This window comes from Cnephaeus nilssonii, assembly GCF_951640355.1.
Source record: "Cnephaeus nilssonii genome assembly, chromosome: 12".
NCBI lineage: Eukaryota > Metazoa > Chordata > Mammalia > Chiroptera > Vespertilionidae > Cnephaeus > Cnephaeus nilssonii.
In genome coordinates, this window is record NC_137083.1 from 54,172,550 (window position 1) to 54,187,572 (window position 15,023).

General features: G+C 43.0%; 1 protein-coding gene and 1 pseudogene across 3 annotated transcripts in view; one reads left to right on the top strand and one right to left on the bottom strand.

Annotated features, from left to right (window-relative positions):
• The window catches only part of ZC3HAV1 (zinc finger CCCH-type containing, antiviral 1), a 64,105-nt gene that overhangs the window by 19,314 nt on the left and 29,768 nt on the right, over positions 1 to 15,023 (top strand). For both annotated transcript variants that reach the window (XM_079786813.1, XM_079786812.1), the window contains exons 2-3: positions 3,262 to 3,397; positions 10,305 to 10,554. In XM_079786813.1, the coding sequence (XP_079642939.1) occupies positions 3,262 to 3,397; positions 10,305 to 10,554 (386 nt within the window). The remainder of the gene's footprint in view (positions 1 to 3,261; positions 3,398 to 10,304; positions 10,555 to 15,023) is intronic.
• On the bottom strand, positions 5,532 to 9,168 carry LOC307108659 (S-phase kinase-associated protein 1-like; annotated as a pseudogene). Its single transcript has one exon. The product of its transcript is annotated as an S-phase kinase-associated protein 1-like (transcript).

Below are 15,023 nucleotides of genomic sequence, written 5' to 3' on the forward strand. Positions count from 1 at the left end.
TTTGGTTGATCTCTCCCCCCTCCCCCAACCCTCCCCTATCCTCCCTCTGAGGCCCGATAGTCCGATCGATGCCTCCTTGTTTCTGGTTCTGTTCTTGTTCATCAGTCTATGTTCATCATTTCCCCTAGATGAGCGAGATCATGTGTCACTAGAGATATACTTATATGAACTGAATGTGAGATGAGCAATAATAGTTATGCTGACAGGCAAATGAATCAGTCTGTAGTGAGTTTCTTTCTGGACCAACAGTTCTTTTGAGACCCAATATCAATGTCCATCAGTTCCTTATGTGTACATGTCGGCACTGACCCCTCAGCTCTGGATGGTGGACAAATGGTGGTAATGCAGGTTCGATTCCCTCTGGTTGGGTCTCGGCCGGACCCAGGGGCACAGCTTCATCCGGACCCAGGTGCGTGCGGCTTCCCCCGGACCCGGGACCTAGCCTCACCCGGATCCAAGGGGACATGGCCTCACCTGGACCCGGGATCCAGCTTCACCCGGACCCAGGGGCGCATGGCCTCACCCGGACCCAGGGGCGCGTGGCCTCTCCCAGACCCCGGGGTGCGTGGCCTCACCCGGATCCAGGGGCACATGGCCTCACCCGGACCCGGGATCTAGCTTCACCCGGACCCAGGGGCGCGTGGCCTCACCCGGACCTAGGTGTGTGCGGCCTCACCCGGGCCCGGGACCCAGACTCACCCGGATCCAGGGGCACACGGCCTCACCCAGACCCGGGATCTAGCTTCTCCCGTACCCAGGGCGCGTGGCCTCACCCAAGAGAGGTTATTTGTATTGTGGGAACCCCTTTTCCGTCCCGCGTGGTTCAGGGTTCCGGTTCAGGGTTTGGGTTCTGGAGAAGGCCGCACACAAATGAAAGAGACTAGAAAAGTATTAATTTGGGAATATTGGGGGCCAGGCGGGAGCCCAAGAGAGGACTACCACTGCTCTGGCCTTGCCATCCCTTTTATTAAGGTTCTGAGATACACCCATATCCTTTAGGCAGGAAATGCGAATAATACCCAATCAGCAAGAATTTACATATGACTAACAGGTGGAGGCTGCTTTAACTACCAATGTCTCAACTAAACAATGAGTGATTAGCTCCGACCATTCCATTTGGAGCAATTAAGGTTGACCAGCCTTCCAGATTCCCTTTTCACATTTCTCTATTAGTGACAATGATCCGGTTTCCGGCATGAATAAAGGTAATTGTAGTCACACTATTTATATAGTGAAAATCTGGCCATAACCTAACCACCTGATAATTTGATAATGGTTGTGCAAACTAGAAAATAGAACATCCCATCATATATATTTTTTTATTGATTGATTTTGAGAGAGACCAAAACAGCAATTTGTCATTCCACTAATTTATACATTCATTGGTTGCTTCTTTTAAAAAAAAAAATTTTCTTTATTGATTTCAGAGAGGAAGGAAGAGGGAGAGAGAGATAGAAACATCAATGATGAGAGAAAATCATTGATCGGCTTGCCTCCTGCATGCCCCCCATTGGGGATCGAGTCCGCAATCCAGGCATGTGCCCTTGGCCGGAATCGAACCTGGGACCCTTTAGTCCACAGGCCGACGCTCTATCCACTGAGCCAAACAGGCTAGGGCTGGTTGCTTCTTTTATGTGCCCTGACAGGGGATCGAACCTGAAACCTTGGCATATCAGAATGACACTCAAACCAACTGAGCAACCCAGCCAGGGCAATATCCCATCATATTAATAACTATTAAAAGCATAAATCGGAGAACTTTGGTGATAAGTTAGGTAGCATATGTAGATTAAAAAGTGGAATGAGTTTGTTATGTGGACATTGCTAACTGTCAAATTCTGTTTGTCTGATGAAACTATCAGTGCTATCAGGACTTCTCAGTGATCTAAATCAGTGCATCTTGGACTTAAGTGTGATTTCATCATTTGGAGATATTGTTGGAAGATGGATTTTGATTCAGTAGGACTAGGGCAGGGCCTGAGATTCTAAATTTCTGACAAGCTCCCAGGTACTACTGGTTCTCCTACCACACTTTGAATAGCCAAGATCTAAATCTTTGCCACTTAGTATGGTGGTCACTCATTATATGTGGCTATTCAAATTTAAATTAATTACAATAAAGTAAATAGAAAATGCAGTTCCTAAGTTTCACTAGCTCTATTTTAAATGCGCAGTAGCCATGTAGGGCTTATATCTTGGAAAGCTTGGATGAGAGAACAATCTCATTGTCATAGAAATATGACATATTCGGGATAGTGTTGACCTACATCATCAAAGACTTAAAGTGAAGGGGTTTTTATCTCTTTCTGTAGACTTGTTTGAATGCTACCATTAAGAGCTTGTTACATTCCTTTATAGTCACAAATTATACAGGTATACACTGATATATAAAATGAAGAAGAAATAAAGCAATGGACACTTTTGTGTAATTAAAATCTTTGATAAATGGAATTCTATTTTCTCACTGACTCTATAGTCAGTCCATAAATGTGTTATCCTCGTTATTCTTTGTCTCTCGATGAGCAACCATTTCTAATAAATTGGTTTCAGTTTTTTTTTAAATATGTTTTTAAAAATTGATTTGAGAGAGAAAGGGAGATAGATGAAAGGTTTGGAGTGGGCCAGGGTCGCGCACCTATGACATGAGACCGTAATGTATCAAAAGAGATTTTATTCCCGACACCTGGATATAAGGGGGCTGAGACTGAGAAAAGCATCAGCAAAGAGAGCAGGGAGAGATAGGTTTTTATTACTCCTTGCTGGCTGCAAGCCGCTCTGCTGATGTAAGGGTCTGGTCCGTCCTTGGTTCCTCCCATGCCAGGTGTCTTCTGGTTATCTGAGCTATGCCGTGCTCAAGGCTGCAAGCTTTCTGCAAGATATCTGCTAAGCACAATAAGTTTTTCTTTGCCCCGTTTTATTCTCTTTAACCCTTTCAATAGAGAGAAATAGAAACATCGATGAGGGAGAAACATTCGTTGGCTGCCCTCCAAATGTGCCCAGACTGGGGGTTGAACCAGAAATCCAGGCATATACCCTGACCGGGAATTATTCGGTGCATGGAGGATGCTCCAACCAACTGAGCCATTTCGGCTGGGCCATCAATTTATATTTTTAAAGTGCATTTTTTTTAAGCAGGACCAACCTGTATTAGTTATCAAAGGATATGGGTCTTGATTTCCAATGACTGAAAGTTCCCTGGCTGATTTTTTAAATTTTCTGTGAATTGGAAATACTGACAATTGTCTTTTTTTTTTTTTTCAGACATTTGTGCAAATATTCTCACGATGTTCTCTCAGAAGAGAACTTTAGAGTCCTGAAACGCCATCAGATCTCTGGACTGAACAAAGAAGAATTAGCAGTGCTTCTCGTCCAAAGTGACCCTTTTTTTCTGCCTGAGGTAAATTATGATTCCTTGGTTTAAAAAGCAGGAAGAATATATAATTGGCAGTGTTGTTTCATGGACGTGATTGAGTAAGACCAGGAAGAAACTCAGCACCAGGGCTCTCACAGGGCAACACCAACCGATGGCTTTTGTTGAATGACCTAAGAGATTCCAGCAATTTACTTCCTGCTTGAAGTTTTAGAAGAATTGGAGTCTGGAATGTCTCCTCTGCTAGGCTGCTAGGGAGCCTTGTGTGAGCAAGTGTAAACTGAGAATGCAGTAGTAGGACTAATTGAATGCTTTATTTATTTTTGCTTTTTTAAAAAATATTTTTTATTGATTTCAGAGAGGAAGGGAGAAGGAGAGAGAGAAACATCAGTGATGAGAATCATTGATCGGCTGTCTCCTTGCACGCCCCCTACTGGGGTTGAGCCCGCAATCCGGGCATGTGCCCTTGGCCGGAATCGAACCTGGGACCTTTCAGTCCACAGGCCAACACTCTATTCACTGAGCCAAACCAGCTAGGGCACTAATTGATGCTTTATATCATGATGGCCTCCTGGCGAGGTGGGCTTTGAATGAAGGTTTTGGAAAATGACAGTGTATATTGGTTGAGGGGACAGGCTAAGCTGTTGAAATAAGGATACTCCAAAATGTAGTGATCCACATCCTATATAATAAAAGCCTAATATGCAAATCGATCAAACAACGGACCAACCGGTGGAACGACCGGTCGCTATGACACGCACTGACCACCAGGGGGCAGATGCTCTATGCAGGAGCTGCCGCCAGCCTGCAGGCCCCAGGCCCCAGGCCAGCCAAAGGTGGGTACCCGTGGGGGCCCCTGATCACCCCGCCAGTTGCCCCACAGATCGGCCCTGATCACTGGCCAGGCCTAGGGACCCTACCCATGCACGAATTTTGTGCACCTGGCCTCTAGTAAGATATAATTTTATTTCACTATCACTTGATGGTCCAGATCAGAGGTCATCCAATTGTAGACCATGGGCCTAAACTGGCCTGCCATCTGTTTTTTTAAATAAAGTTTTATTGGAACAGTCACAGCCATTCATTTACATATTGTCTGTTGCTGCTGTTTAAAAAAAAATTACGTTTTTATTGGTTTTAGAGAGAGAGAGGAAGGGAGAGGGATAGAGAGTTAGAAACATCGATGAGAGAGAAATATTGATCAGCTGCCTCCTGCACACCTTCTATTGGGGATCAAGCCTGAAACCCAGACATATGCCCTGACCAGGAATTGATCCCGTGACTTCTTGGTTCATGGGTCAACACTCAACCATTGAGCCACACCAGCCAGGATGCTGCTGTGTTCTTGCTACAAGGGTGATTTGAGTAGTTGCAACAGAAACTGAATAGCCTATAAAGCCTAAAATGTTTACTCTCTGGTCCATTACAGAAAAAGTTTGCCAACTTTTGGTCTTGCGTAGATGTAGGAATGCAGGTAGTGCAATAGTTAGTAAATGGAACCAAGTGGAAAGCAAACAGTTTCCTTTTCAAAAGATTCGACCTAGACATTGTATTCAGCATATCTGCTCCCGTCTCATTAGTCAGAGCTAATCACATGGTCACACTTAACTGTAAGGGAGGCCAGGAAATGTAGTTTCTCGCTGGGTAACCATGTGTCCAGCTAAAACTTGGGAGCTTCTATTGCTAGAAGAAAGATAGGGACAATAGCAGATAATTAACATTCTCATCCATACAGGAATATTCACTTGAAAATCAGAGGATGCTGTTTATTATTTTATTTATTATATTATTATTTTTAGGAATAATATTTTTTAGTACAAAGGTTTGTTTCTTATTTCAGAAAGTAAAATCAGATGGAGTATTACATGGAGGGTGAATAAAAAATTGGCGGGTAGAGGATGCTGTTTAAAGAATGGTATCTGATCTAAGAAAAATCCTTGAGTAGAGAAGTTAGCTTCACACGAAAAGAGAGGCAGAGAAACATAGTGGAAGACTCAAGTGGAGTTGGGGGACGGTATGGAGACAAGATTATCAAGGTTGAGATTCAGATGTGCCTTTATATATGATAGCTGTTAGGGATCTCTGGAGGGTCAAATACTTTGTGACTAAGCCCAACGTGTGTCCCTGAGGACTTAACATACTTATGACATAAGGGATGTTTTTGAGCTGACCACTGAGCTCAGAAGAAACAGGAATGCAAGGCACTCTAAAAATGTGTTTGAGGAAGGGGAAGAGGGGAGGAAAACACATCCCATTTCCTCTCCCCACCCTGTGCATTCTTTCATCTAGGTTCTTGAATTCATCTCTGTTTCCAGGAGCCCATGGTTTAGAAATCTTGTCTTGGCCCTTAGCCTACGTGCCAGCCCAGTCCCCCATCACTACCAGCATGGGGAAAATGCCTTACACACCAACCTCATTAAAGGTCCTATTGACAAACAAGCATCTTCTCCTTTCCCTTCCGTGTAAAGGAACGATGAGATGAAGACTTGTAATGATGAGAATGTTGACCTGTGGTGCACCCTTCGTCTAGTGTTAAACTTGGAGGTTTGGAAAGGTCACTCATCAAGGTCTGATCTCTGCTTCAGTTCTCCAAAATCACCAAGGACTTCTTGTTTCAAGTCCCTGGAGAATAAGGGGAGTGGCCACTCTTGCTTCTCTAGGGAAGAAGTTAGCAATTAAGACCCTACCAGAAGGTGCGGTTGAGGGATCCCAGCAGAGCTCATGAACAAAGCACTGAGGATTCTCTTCGGGGATGCTCTTGTCATCCTTTCATCCCACAGAGTGTCCAAAGAAGGGGGCAGTGGCCTCCGAGGCTCCCTTTTAAGAATTCAGTACCTATGATTAGTGGTGGGGTAGGAAGGTTCATGCCCGAAGTTTATTTTTCACTAGTAATGAAATTGCCATTTACCACCTGCCAGGGTTAAGATCATTCTGTGAGACTGCAGTGTTTCCTTAACTATAGAAGTCGGAGGGGCTGGTTCCTTTAGTGTTACATCGATGAGAGCACCACTGATAGCATAAATGTCTCTTTGAAAATGCTGGGCAAGAAAAATCTCTCAAGGAGTGTTTTAACTTGGGGAGGTTGAGCAAAATGTTTTCGTAGAGCTTCAGCAGGAGGGGGTCAGCCCGATGCAGCTTGTTTCAAGACCGTTGGTAAAGGAGGGTCCTTCCATGTCTCGAGTCCTGCCTGACCCTGCCACTGATTCCCTGTGTGATCCTGGACAAGGCATTTAATTCTTCCGGGTGTCACTTCATTTGTTGTCTATTTTGCACTTGTTCAACTACACGTAAAAGTGCCAGCAGGTGTTAGGCACCGAGTGAAATCTTGGAGGCAGCGGTGGACACAACACACTCTCTGCTCTAAAAAACTCAAAAGCTCCCTACTTTTTCCCTTTGCCTTGACCTGTGAGATCCAAAAAGCATCATCAGACAAACCTGGCTTCCTGGCATATAAACCTGTGAATTGAAATGTGCTCATTCAAGGAAGAAATGCTTTCGTTTGTTCTGACTACTTCGGGCCAGGACCAGTCTTGCTTAGACATCAGCGTGGTAATAGGAATGTCCAAGTTTTTTATTTTTTTATGTAACTTACTTTTTATTGAAAGTATCTTGCATTCATGCTGGATGCTTTCTGGGTTTTGCCACACATTTTAATGTTAAAGGTTAAATTTTGTTGTTGTTTTTTTACATGCAAGTTGTTTACATGCAAGTAGTGTAAATAGTTTTGCCCAGATGGGATCACTGATTATGGGTTGTCTTTTTTAATTGAAAAGCTAACAACTGCATAGTTATATTTCCCCCAAAACCACAAACTGAGTAGTAACTGAGTCTCTAATCAACATAGGATTAAAAAATGCAAAAACAAGTCCTCAGATTCAATTAAGAAAGCCCTGCTAAATATGGGCTAATCCCGTGGTCGGCAAACAGCGGCTCGCGAGCCACATGCGGCTCTTTGGCCCCTTGAGTGTGGCTCTTCCACAAAATACCACGGCCTGGGTGAGTCTATTTTGAAGAAGTGGCGTTAGAAGAAGTTTAAGTTTAAAAAATTTGGCTCTCAAAAAGAAATTTCAATCGTTGTACTGTTGATATTTTGCTCTGTTGACCAATAAGTTTGCCGACCACTGGGCTAATCAATACCAGTGGTATTCCTTGACTCCAGGAAGCTGGAAGACATCCTAATAATCCCACTCAGAACATTTACCTCAGGTAGCCTATTCCAGCTTCCAACTCATGAATAAAGATAATACATTGTTAATTCTATTTCAGAAAACTTTTGCAAGTTGTTTTATTTACAATGCCAACTTTTAAAAAGTCACTAAACTGAAGTTAACTAGACAATAAACTAGGCAGAAATCGCTTTGCAAAAAGAGGGAAAGCCCATAATGCCACTTTCTATAGAGAACCCACAATTCAGTTTTATTCAGAGCAAAGAAAGAAGATACTTTTGATCATACTGGAAGAAACTCAGCCATAGGTTTGGAATCTGTACCCCAACTACACATGCAGTGAAGACAATATTCTGCTAATACAATTGATTTGCTGCTGCATTTGTCTACTGTTTGACTAATATTAACAACTAGAGGCCCAGTGCATGAAATTCGTGCACTGGAGTGTGTGTCCCTCAGCCCAGACTGCACCCTCTCCAATCTGGGACCCCACGAGGGATGTCTGACTGCCCTCTCACAATCCAGGACTGCTGGCTCCCATTCGCTCGCATGCCTGCCTTCCTGACTGCCCCTAACCGCTTCTGCCTGCCAGCCTGATCACCCCCTAACCACTCCCCTGCCAGCCTGATTGATGCCTAACTGCTCCCCTGCCAGCCTGATTGCCCCTAACTGGCCTCCCCTGCAGGCCTGGTCACCCCTAACTGCGCTCCCCTCGAGGCCTGCCCCCCCAACTGCCCTCCCCTGCAGGCCTGGGTCCCCCCCAACTGCCCTTTCCTGCAGGCCCGGTCGCCCCCAACTTCCCTCCTCTACTGGCCTGGTCACCCCTAACTGCTCTCCCCTGTGGGCTTGATTGCCCCCAACTGCCCTCCCTTGCAGGCCTGGTCCCTCCCAACTGCCCTCCCCTGCTGGCCTGATCGTCCACAACTGCCCTCCCTTGCAGGCCTGGTCCCTCCCAACTGCCCTCCCCTGCTGGTCATCTTGTGGTGGCCATCTTGTGTCCACATGGGGGTAGCCATAGTGTTTGTTGGAGTGATGGTCAATTTGCATATTACTCTTTTATTAGATAGGATTATAAACAGAGCAGTGCAACTAGTAATTTGAGCAATCCTTACAGTGTTACAGTGTCAGGCACAACTTTTCACTTCTCTTCACACCACTGGTTCTCTTTGCGTACCTGGGCTTCCTCTTCTTCAGTAAAGTCATTTTTTATATTGAAGGTCTTGCGAATCTCTTCAGGGGTTTTTCCCTTGATCATATTGGCAACAGTCTTGCATGTAACATCAAGCAAACCTTTGATGTCTAAATAGTTTGCAGCCAGAATTAGTTCAAATAGTGTTCCTTGGTCAACTTTGAGAAATTCTTGGTCCCAAACAGGAATATCATCTGTTCGCTTTTCTTTGTTCTCATCCTCCTCAGGAGGAGGAAGGAGGGTCATCCTTGTGTGGGTGCACCACTGAATGACCTTTTTAATATTGTCGCATTAACATTTGGTAGAGGAACTGGGTCATCATCGCCTTCATCATCCATTCCCAACTCTTCTAACATGGTCTTGATAGTCACAGATTGTTTGGCAATTTCAACATCAACTTCAAATATCTCTCCATCACAACTTTGCTATTTAATTGAAGGCATGGTGCTCGGTCTCAAGGCGAGAGCGGGCCGGAGGCTGATGAGAGCCGGACAGCGTCAGCAGGACCAAACGAAAAAGGTGGAGAACAAGGCCACTTACAGCCTCCAAGTATTATTTGTGGACTTGCTAATTGTTCGTTTTTTGATGGATCCTCTCAGACACTGGCTCTCTAGTGTTAGTGTGTGCCAGCATCAGCAGGAAGATTATATTTTGCCCAACATATTTCCATATTTTGTTGAATCTGCTCAACAATGTGTTACAGGTAGACAGAGCAAATATATTGTACAGCAAAGGAAACAGGTTGGGAGTAAGTAATTCAAGGGAGGTGGTTTTGGGTCTGCAGACTTTTTAAAAAAATATATTTTTATTGATTTCAGAGAGGAAGGGGGAGAGAGAGAGAGAGAGATAAATATCAATGATGAGAGAGAATTATTGATTAGCTGCCTCCTGCACACTCTACACTGATGATCCGAGCCCACAACCTGGGCATGTGCCCTGACTGGGAATGGAACTGTGACCTCCTGGTTCATAGGTTGACGCTCGACCACTGAGCCACGCCAGTTGGGTATCTGCAGACTTTTAAACTAGCATCCTCCAGTCCTGCATCAGATAGCCTGGCCTCAGGCATAATAATGTTTCTTCTGCCCTCCTTTCAGTAGGAACGACATCTCTGTGGAGCTAGATATATCTACTCACATAGACACACAAAATTATCTTCTTTGGTTGATCTCTTGAGAAGCTTGGCCACATTCTGTCTAGTAGAGACTTGATTCTGCATTTTCAACAGTTGCAGGTGCGAATTGATATCTACAGGTGGGCCTTCCTCTTGAGGTGCCCTCATAATGCAGGGCTCACCTTGGGTCCTGTTTGGTCCTATCTGTAGCTCACCATTTTACTCTGATTCTTCCACAGGATTATCAAATTCCTGTTTCTTTTAATGAGCCCGCAGGTTCCTTCTGCCCCAAAGTGATGAGCAATTGAATATACGTCATTAAAGACTGTGGCATACGCATGCCTTTCCCCCTTTGGTATATCTCTGCCTGCTTTTGAAATTTCTGTATACTCAGACTTTCCTTAATGAAGGTGTAGGAGACACAGGAAGGACTTTGGTCGCTGACTCTCATTCTCTCCTCTGTAGATATGCAAACATTATAAGGGAGAAGGCCGAAAAAAGATTTGTGGCCAGCAGCCACCGTGCGAAAGACTCCACATCTGTGAACACTTCACCCGAGGGAACTGTGGTTTTGCCAACTGCCTCCGGTCTCATAACCTAATGGACAGAAAGGTGCTGGTGATGATGAGGGAGCACGGACTGAGCCGGGAAGTGGTGCAGAACATCCAGGACATCTGCAATAGCAAGCACAACCCGAGAAGGACCGGGTTGAGAGGTGAACCCTTTCTACTGTCTACTTTTAAATATATATATATATATATATATATATATATATATATATATATATATGTTTATATATATGTGTGTGTGTGTGTTTATTGATTGTTAGAGAGAGAGAAAGAGAGAAACATCTATGTGAGAATCTAACATTGATTGGCTGCCTCCTCCTGGGGATTGAGCCCACAACCTTCATGGTGCATGGGATGACGCTCAACGGACTGAGCCACATCGGACAGGGATATACTCTACTTTTTAATGGAATAAAGAGAAATCACAAGGAAAGAAAAACCACCTACAATCACTCTACCTCACCACGTAAAACCCTCTTCATTTTCCCTTTGAGACCTTGTCCACATTCATACACAATTCTTACATAATCACAGGGGTGGGCAAAAGTAGACTTACAGTTGTTTGTATGGAAAATGATACAATAATTAAAAACCAATCAAGTTTTTAAAAATGTTTATCATTTTTCTAAAAGCTACTTGATAAAACTTTTTTTAAAATAAAAAAATATAAGTTTTTTTTTTTTAGATTAACCAGTTGTTTACATTTTGTCACAATTGTTTTATCGCTTTCTCTCTATCTCTGTCCATATATATATATGTCCACACTTATAACATTTTTGTGTTTAAAACATTTGAGGTATGCTGTCATCAGGAGACTCCACACCTAAATATATGAGCATGTACCTACTCAAGGCAAGGCCATTCTCTTACATAAACCACAATACAATTACCATAGGAAATTTATTTAGCATTAATACATGTAATTTATTTTATTGTTCTCAGTACTGTTTCTTTAAAAAATGTGTTTGTTATTTTTAAAATTGCAGTAAAGTAGAAGATACAATTGACTGTTTTAACCATTTTAATAAAGCTCAGTGGCATTAAGTACATTCACATTGTTGTGCAAGAATTACCATCATCCATCTCCAAAACTTTTTCATCTTCCCAAACAAATTCTGAGCCCATTAAGCAATTGCCCTATTTCCACAGCCCCTGGGAACCATTTTCCTTTCTTTCTCTATGAAATTGATTACTCCAGGGACATCATAGAAGTGGAATCACACGGCATTTGTCTTTTTGTGACTGGCTTATTTCACTTAGCATGTCTTCAAGGTTCATCCAATCCATGTCAGAATTTCCTTTCTTTTTTTTTTGTGGTTTTTTTAAAAATATATTTTATTGATTTTTTACAGAGAGGAAGAGAGAGGGATAGAGAGTTAGAAACATCGATGAGAGAGAAACATCGATCAGCTGCCTCTTGCACACCCCCTACTGGGGATGTGCCCGCAACCAAGGTACATGCCCTTGACTGGAATCGAACCTGGGACCCTTGAGTCCGCAGGCCGACACTCTATCCACTGAGCCAAACCGGTCTCGGCAGAATTTCCTTTCTTAAAAAAATTATGTATATATTATGCCTTGGTCGGTGGGCTAAGTGGTTAGAGCATTTGTCCATGTACCAAAGGATATTGGGTTTAGTTCCTGTCATTGGCATGTTCCTGGGTTGCAGGCTTGATCCCCAGCCCTGGTCGGGGGCACATGCATAAGGAAACCAATCGATGTGTCTTTCTCGCATTGATGTTTCTCTCTCTCTCTCATCCCTCCCTCCCATACTCTCTAAAAATAAACGGAAAAAATATCCTAGGGTACTGATGAACAACAACAATAATTGTGTAAAAATACACTTAATGTAAAATTTACCATCTTGATAATTTCTAAGTGTTCAGTGGCATTAAGTACATTCACATTGTTGTGCAACCAGTCTCCAGAACTCTTTTCATCTTACAAAACCAAACTCTTATAATCACTCCCCCTTTCCTCCTCCTCTCAGTTCCTGTTAACCACCATCTGGTTTCTGTTTCTTTGAATTTGACTATGCTAGGTAACTCATGTGAGTGGAATCACACAGTATCTGTCTTTTTGTGACTGCCTGATTTCACTTTGCATAATGTCCTCAAAGTTCCTTTAGCTGTAGCCTGTGTGAGAATGTCCTTCCTTCTTAAAGCTGAATAACATTCTATTGTATGTAAACCCCACATGTTGTTTACCCACTCATCATGGATATTTGGGTTGCTTCTACCTTTTGGCAACTGTGAATGTTGTAATGCTGTTTTGAACATGGGTATACAAATATCTCTTAGAGACCCTGCTGTCAGCGCTTTTGTGTGTATACTCAGAAGTGGAATTGCTGGATCACATGGTAACTCTCTTTAATTTTTTGAGGAACTTCCAGACCATTTTCCTCAGTAACTGCATTATTTTACATCCCACCAGCAATGCGCAAGGGTTCTAATATCTCCATCTCCTTGCCAGCACTTGTAATTTTCTGTGTTTTTTATTTTATTTTTTTAATAATAGTCATCCTAATGGGTGTAAAGTGAGCAGTACTATTTCTTCAGCATTTTTTATATTGTTTAATGGTAGGAACACTTGCCAATTTTTAATGTCTTTATGAGGTGGATGTTGAAGAGGCAAATTTTGTGAAGCAAATAGAATACATAATTCTAAGATTCTTTTTTTTTAAATTATTGATTAAAGTATTATATATGTCTCCTTTTCCCCCATTGGCCTCCCCCCCCCCCCCCCCGCCAATTCTAAGATTCTGTGAGAGGTAATAAACAATTAAACTTCCTTAAATTTGAGAAATGCTTTATAGTTTACAAGGAAAGGACTTGATCCTCACAGCAAAATAGTGAAGAAAGGCAGGAGTGTTGTTAGCCTCACTTAATGGATGAGGAAACTGAGTCTTGGAAATTTTAAGTGACTTTTATTGCAAGCAGCCTTAAATCAGTTTTCGGAGAGTGAAGGGTAATACTATGAATAAATAAAAGAAATGTTTCCAAGGCCGCACACCACTGGACAGTGGCAGAACTCGTGTTCTGATTCTACATCTGATGTTTTCTCTCCCGCACCATGGTGCTCTCTCAACAGGGGAACATCCGGAGAGCTGGTTTTTGGTGTTGTTTTCCAGTATGAATTTATTTATTTACTTTTTCTTTTAAAAAAAAATATGTTTTTGTTCATTTTAGTGAGGGGGGAGGGGAGAGAGAGAGAGAGAGAGAGAGAGAGAGAGAGAGAGAGAGAGAGAGAGAAACATTGGTGAGAGAGAAATATCAATCTGCTGCTTCCTGCATGTTTCCCACTGGGAATTGAGCCCTCAACCCAGGCATGTGCCTTGACTGGGAATTGAATCTGACCTCTCGGTGCACAGGACAGTGTTCAACCAACTGAGACACGCTGGCCAGGGCTATTTATTTATTTTAAAAATATTATTTTGTATTCGTTTCAAGTGTACAGCATGTGGTTAGACAGTCATATCCTTTACAAAGTATTCCCCCCAATATTTCTAGTACCCACCTGGCATCATACATAGTTATTATAATGTTATTGACTGTATTCCCTGTGCTGTACTTCACATCCCCTTGACTATTTTGTAACGACCAATCTGTACTTCTCAGTCCCTTCACCTTTTTACCCCCAACCCCCTGCCCTCTGGCAATCACCAGTGTGTTCTCTGTATCTATGCCAATATGAATTTACTGTATGCGAGAGAGATCTTTATTATCACTTCTAGTTAATCTATTAATTAACTACTTTGTTGACAGGAGGCGGATGTTTGCTTTTACTATGTTCCTGCTGCCCTCTGGTTTGGAAGAGAAAGGACCTTTCCCACACACGATAGCACAACTCACACACCACACACATAGACACTCATGCACACTGCACACACCACACATGCATACCACATGCACACACTTCACATACACTCACAAACACATGTGTGTCACACACTTCCTCCTATCTGCTTCCCAGGGGTGTGACTCAAGGTTGTAGAGACACCAGTTCTTTTTGATATTGCTCACTTAAGTTTGGGCATTGGGTGGGTTGGGAGGGAGCAAGTTGAAGAACTTCAGGAAACTTTCTAGTTTTAAGTGAATTTAGACCTTTACACTGTCATTTCATTTTTTTGGTTTAAGTTTTGTGAATTCTTAACTTGTTAGTTAGAACATCACAATATGAGCAAAATCTAGATGATTTTTGGAAAATCCTGCCTAATTTGCACTAATCTGTCTCTCCATTCACCATATCCATAGTGGATAGCCCCACCTAAGCGTTTGGGGGCTTGGGAGCTACATCTGAGTCCCAGGAGAGAAGCTGAACAGAGCCAGGGTCAGCCTGACCCTTCTCATTGGTGGCCTGGTGTTTTCTGCTGTGTAATGGAATGGCAGGATGCCTTCATCACCATAAATGCCCTTCTCAGGCTTTTTACACACCACATCAGGATAAGTAATTTGATAGAACATGGATAGCAAACCTGGAAAGGCTGAGAGGAATAGTGGTCAGAACTCAATCATGTTGCCCGGTTGCTAAGGCTCAATGGTTGAATGTTGAACATGAACCATGAGGTGATTGGTTCCATTCCTGGTCAGGGCACATGCCCAGATTTCGGGCTCAA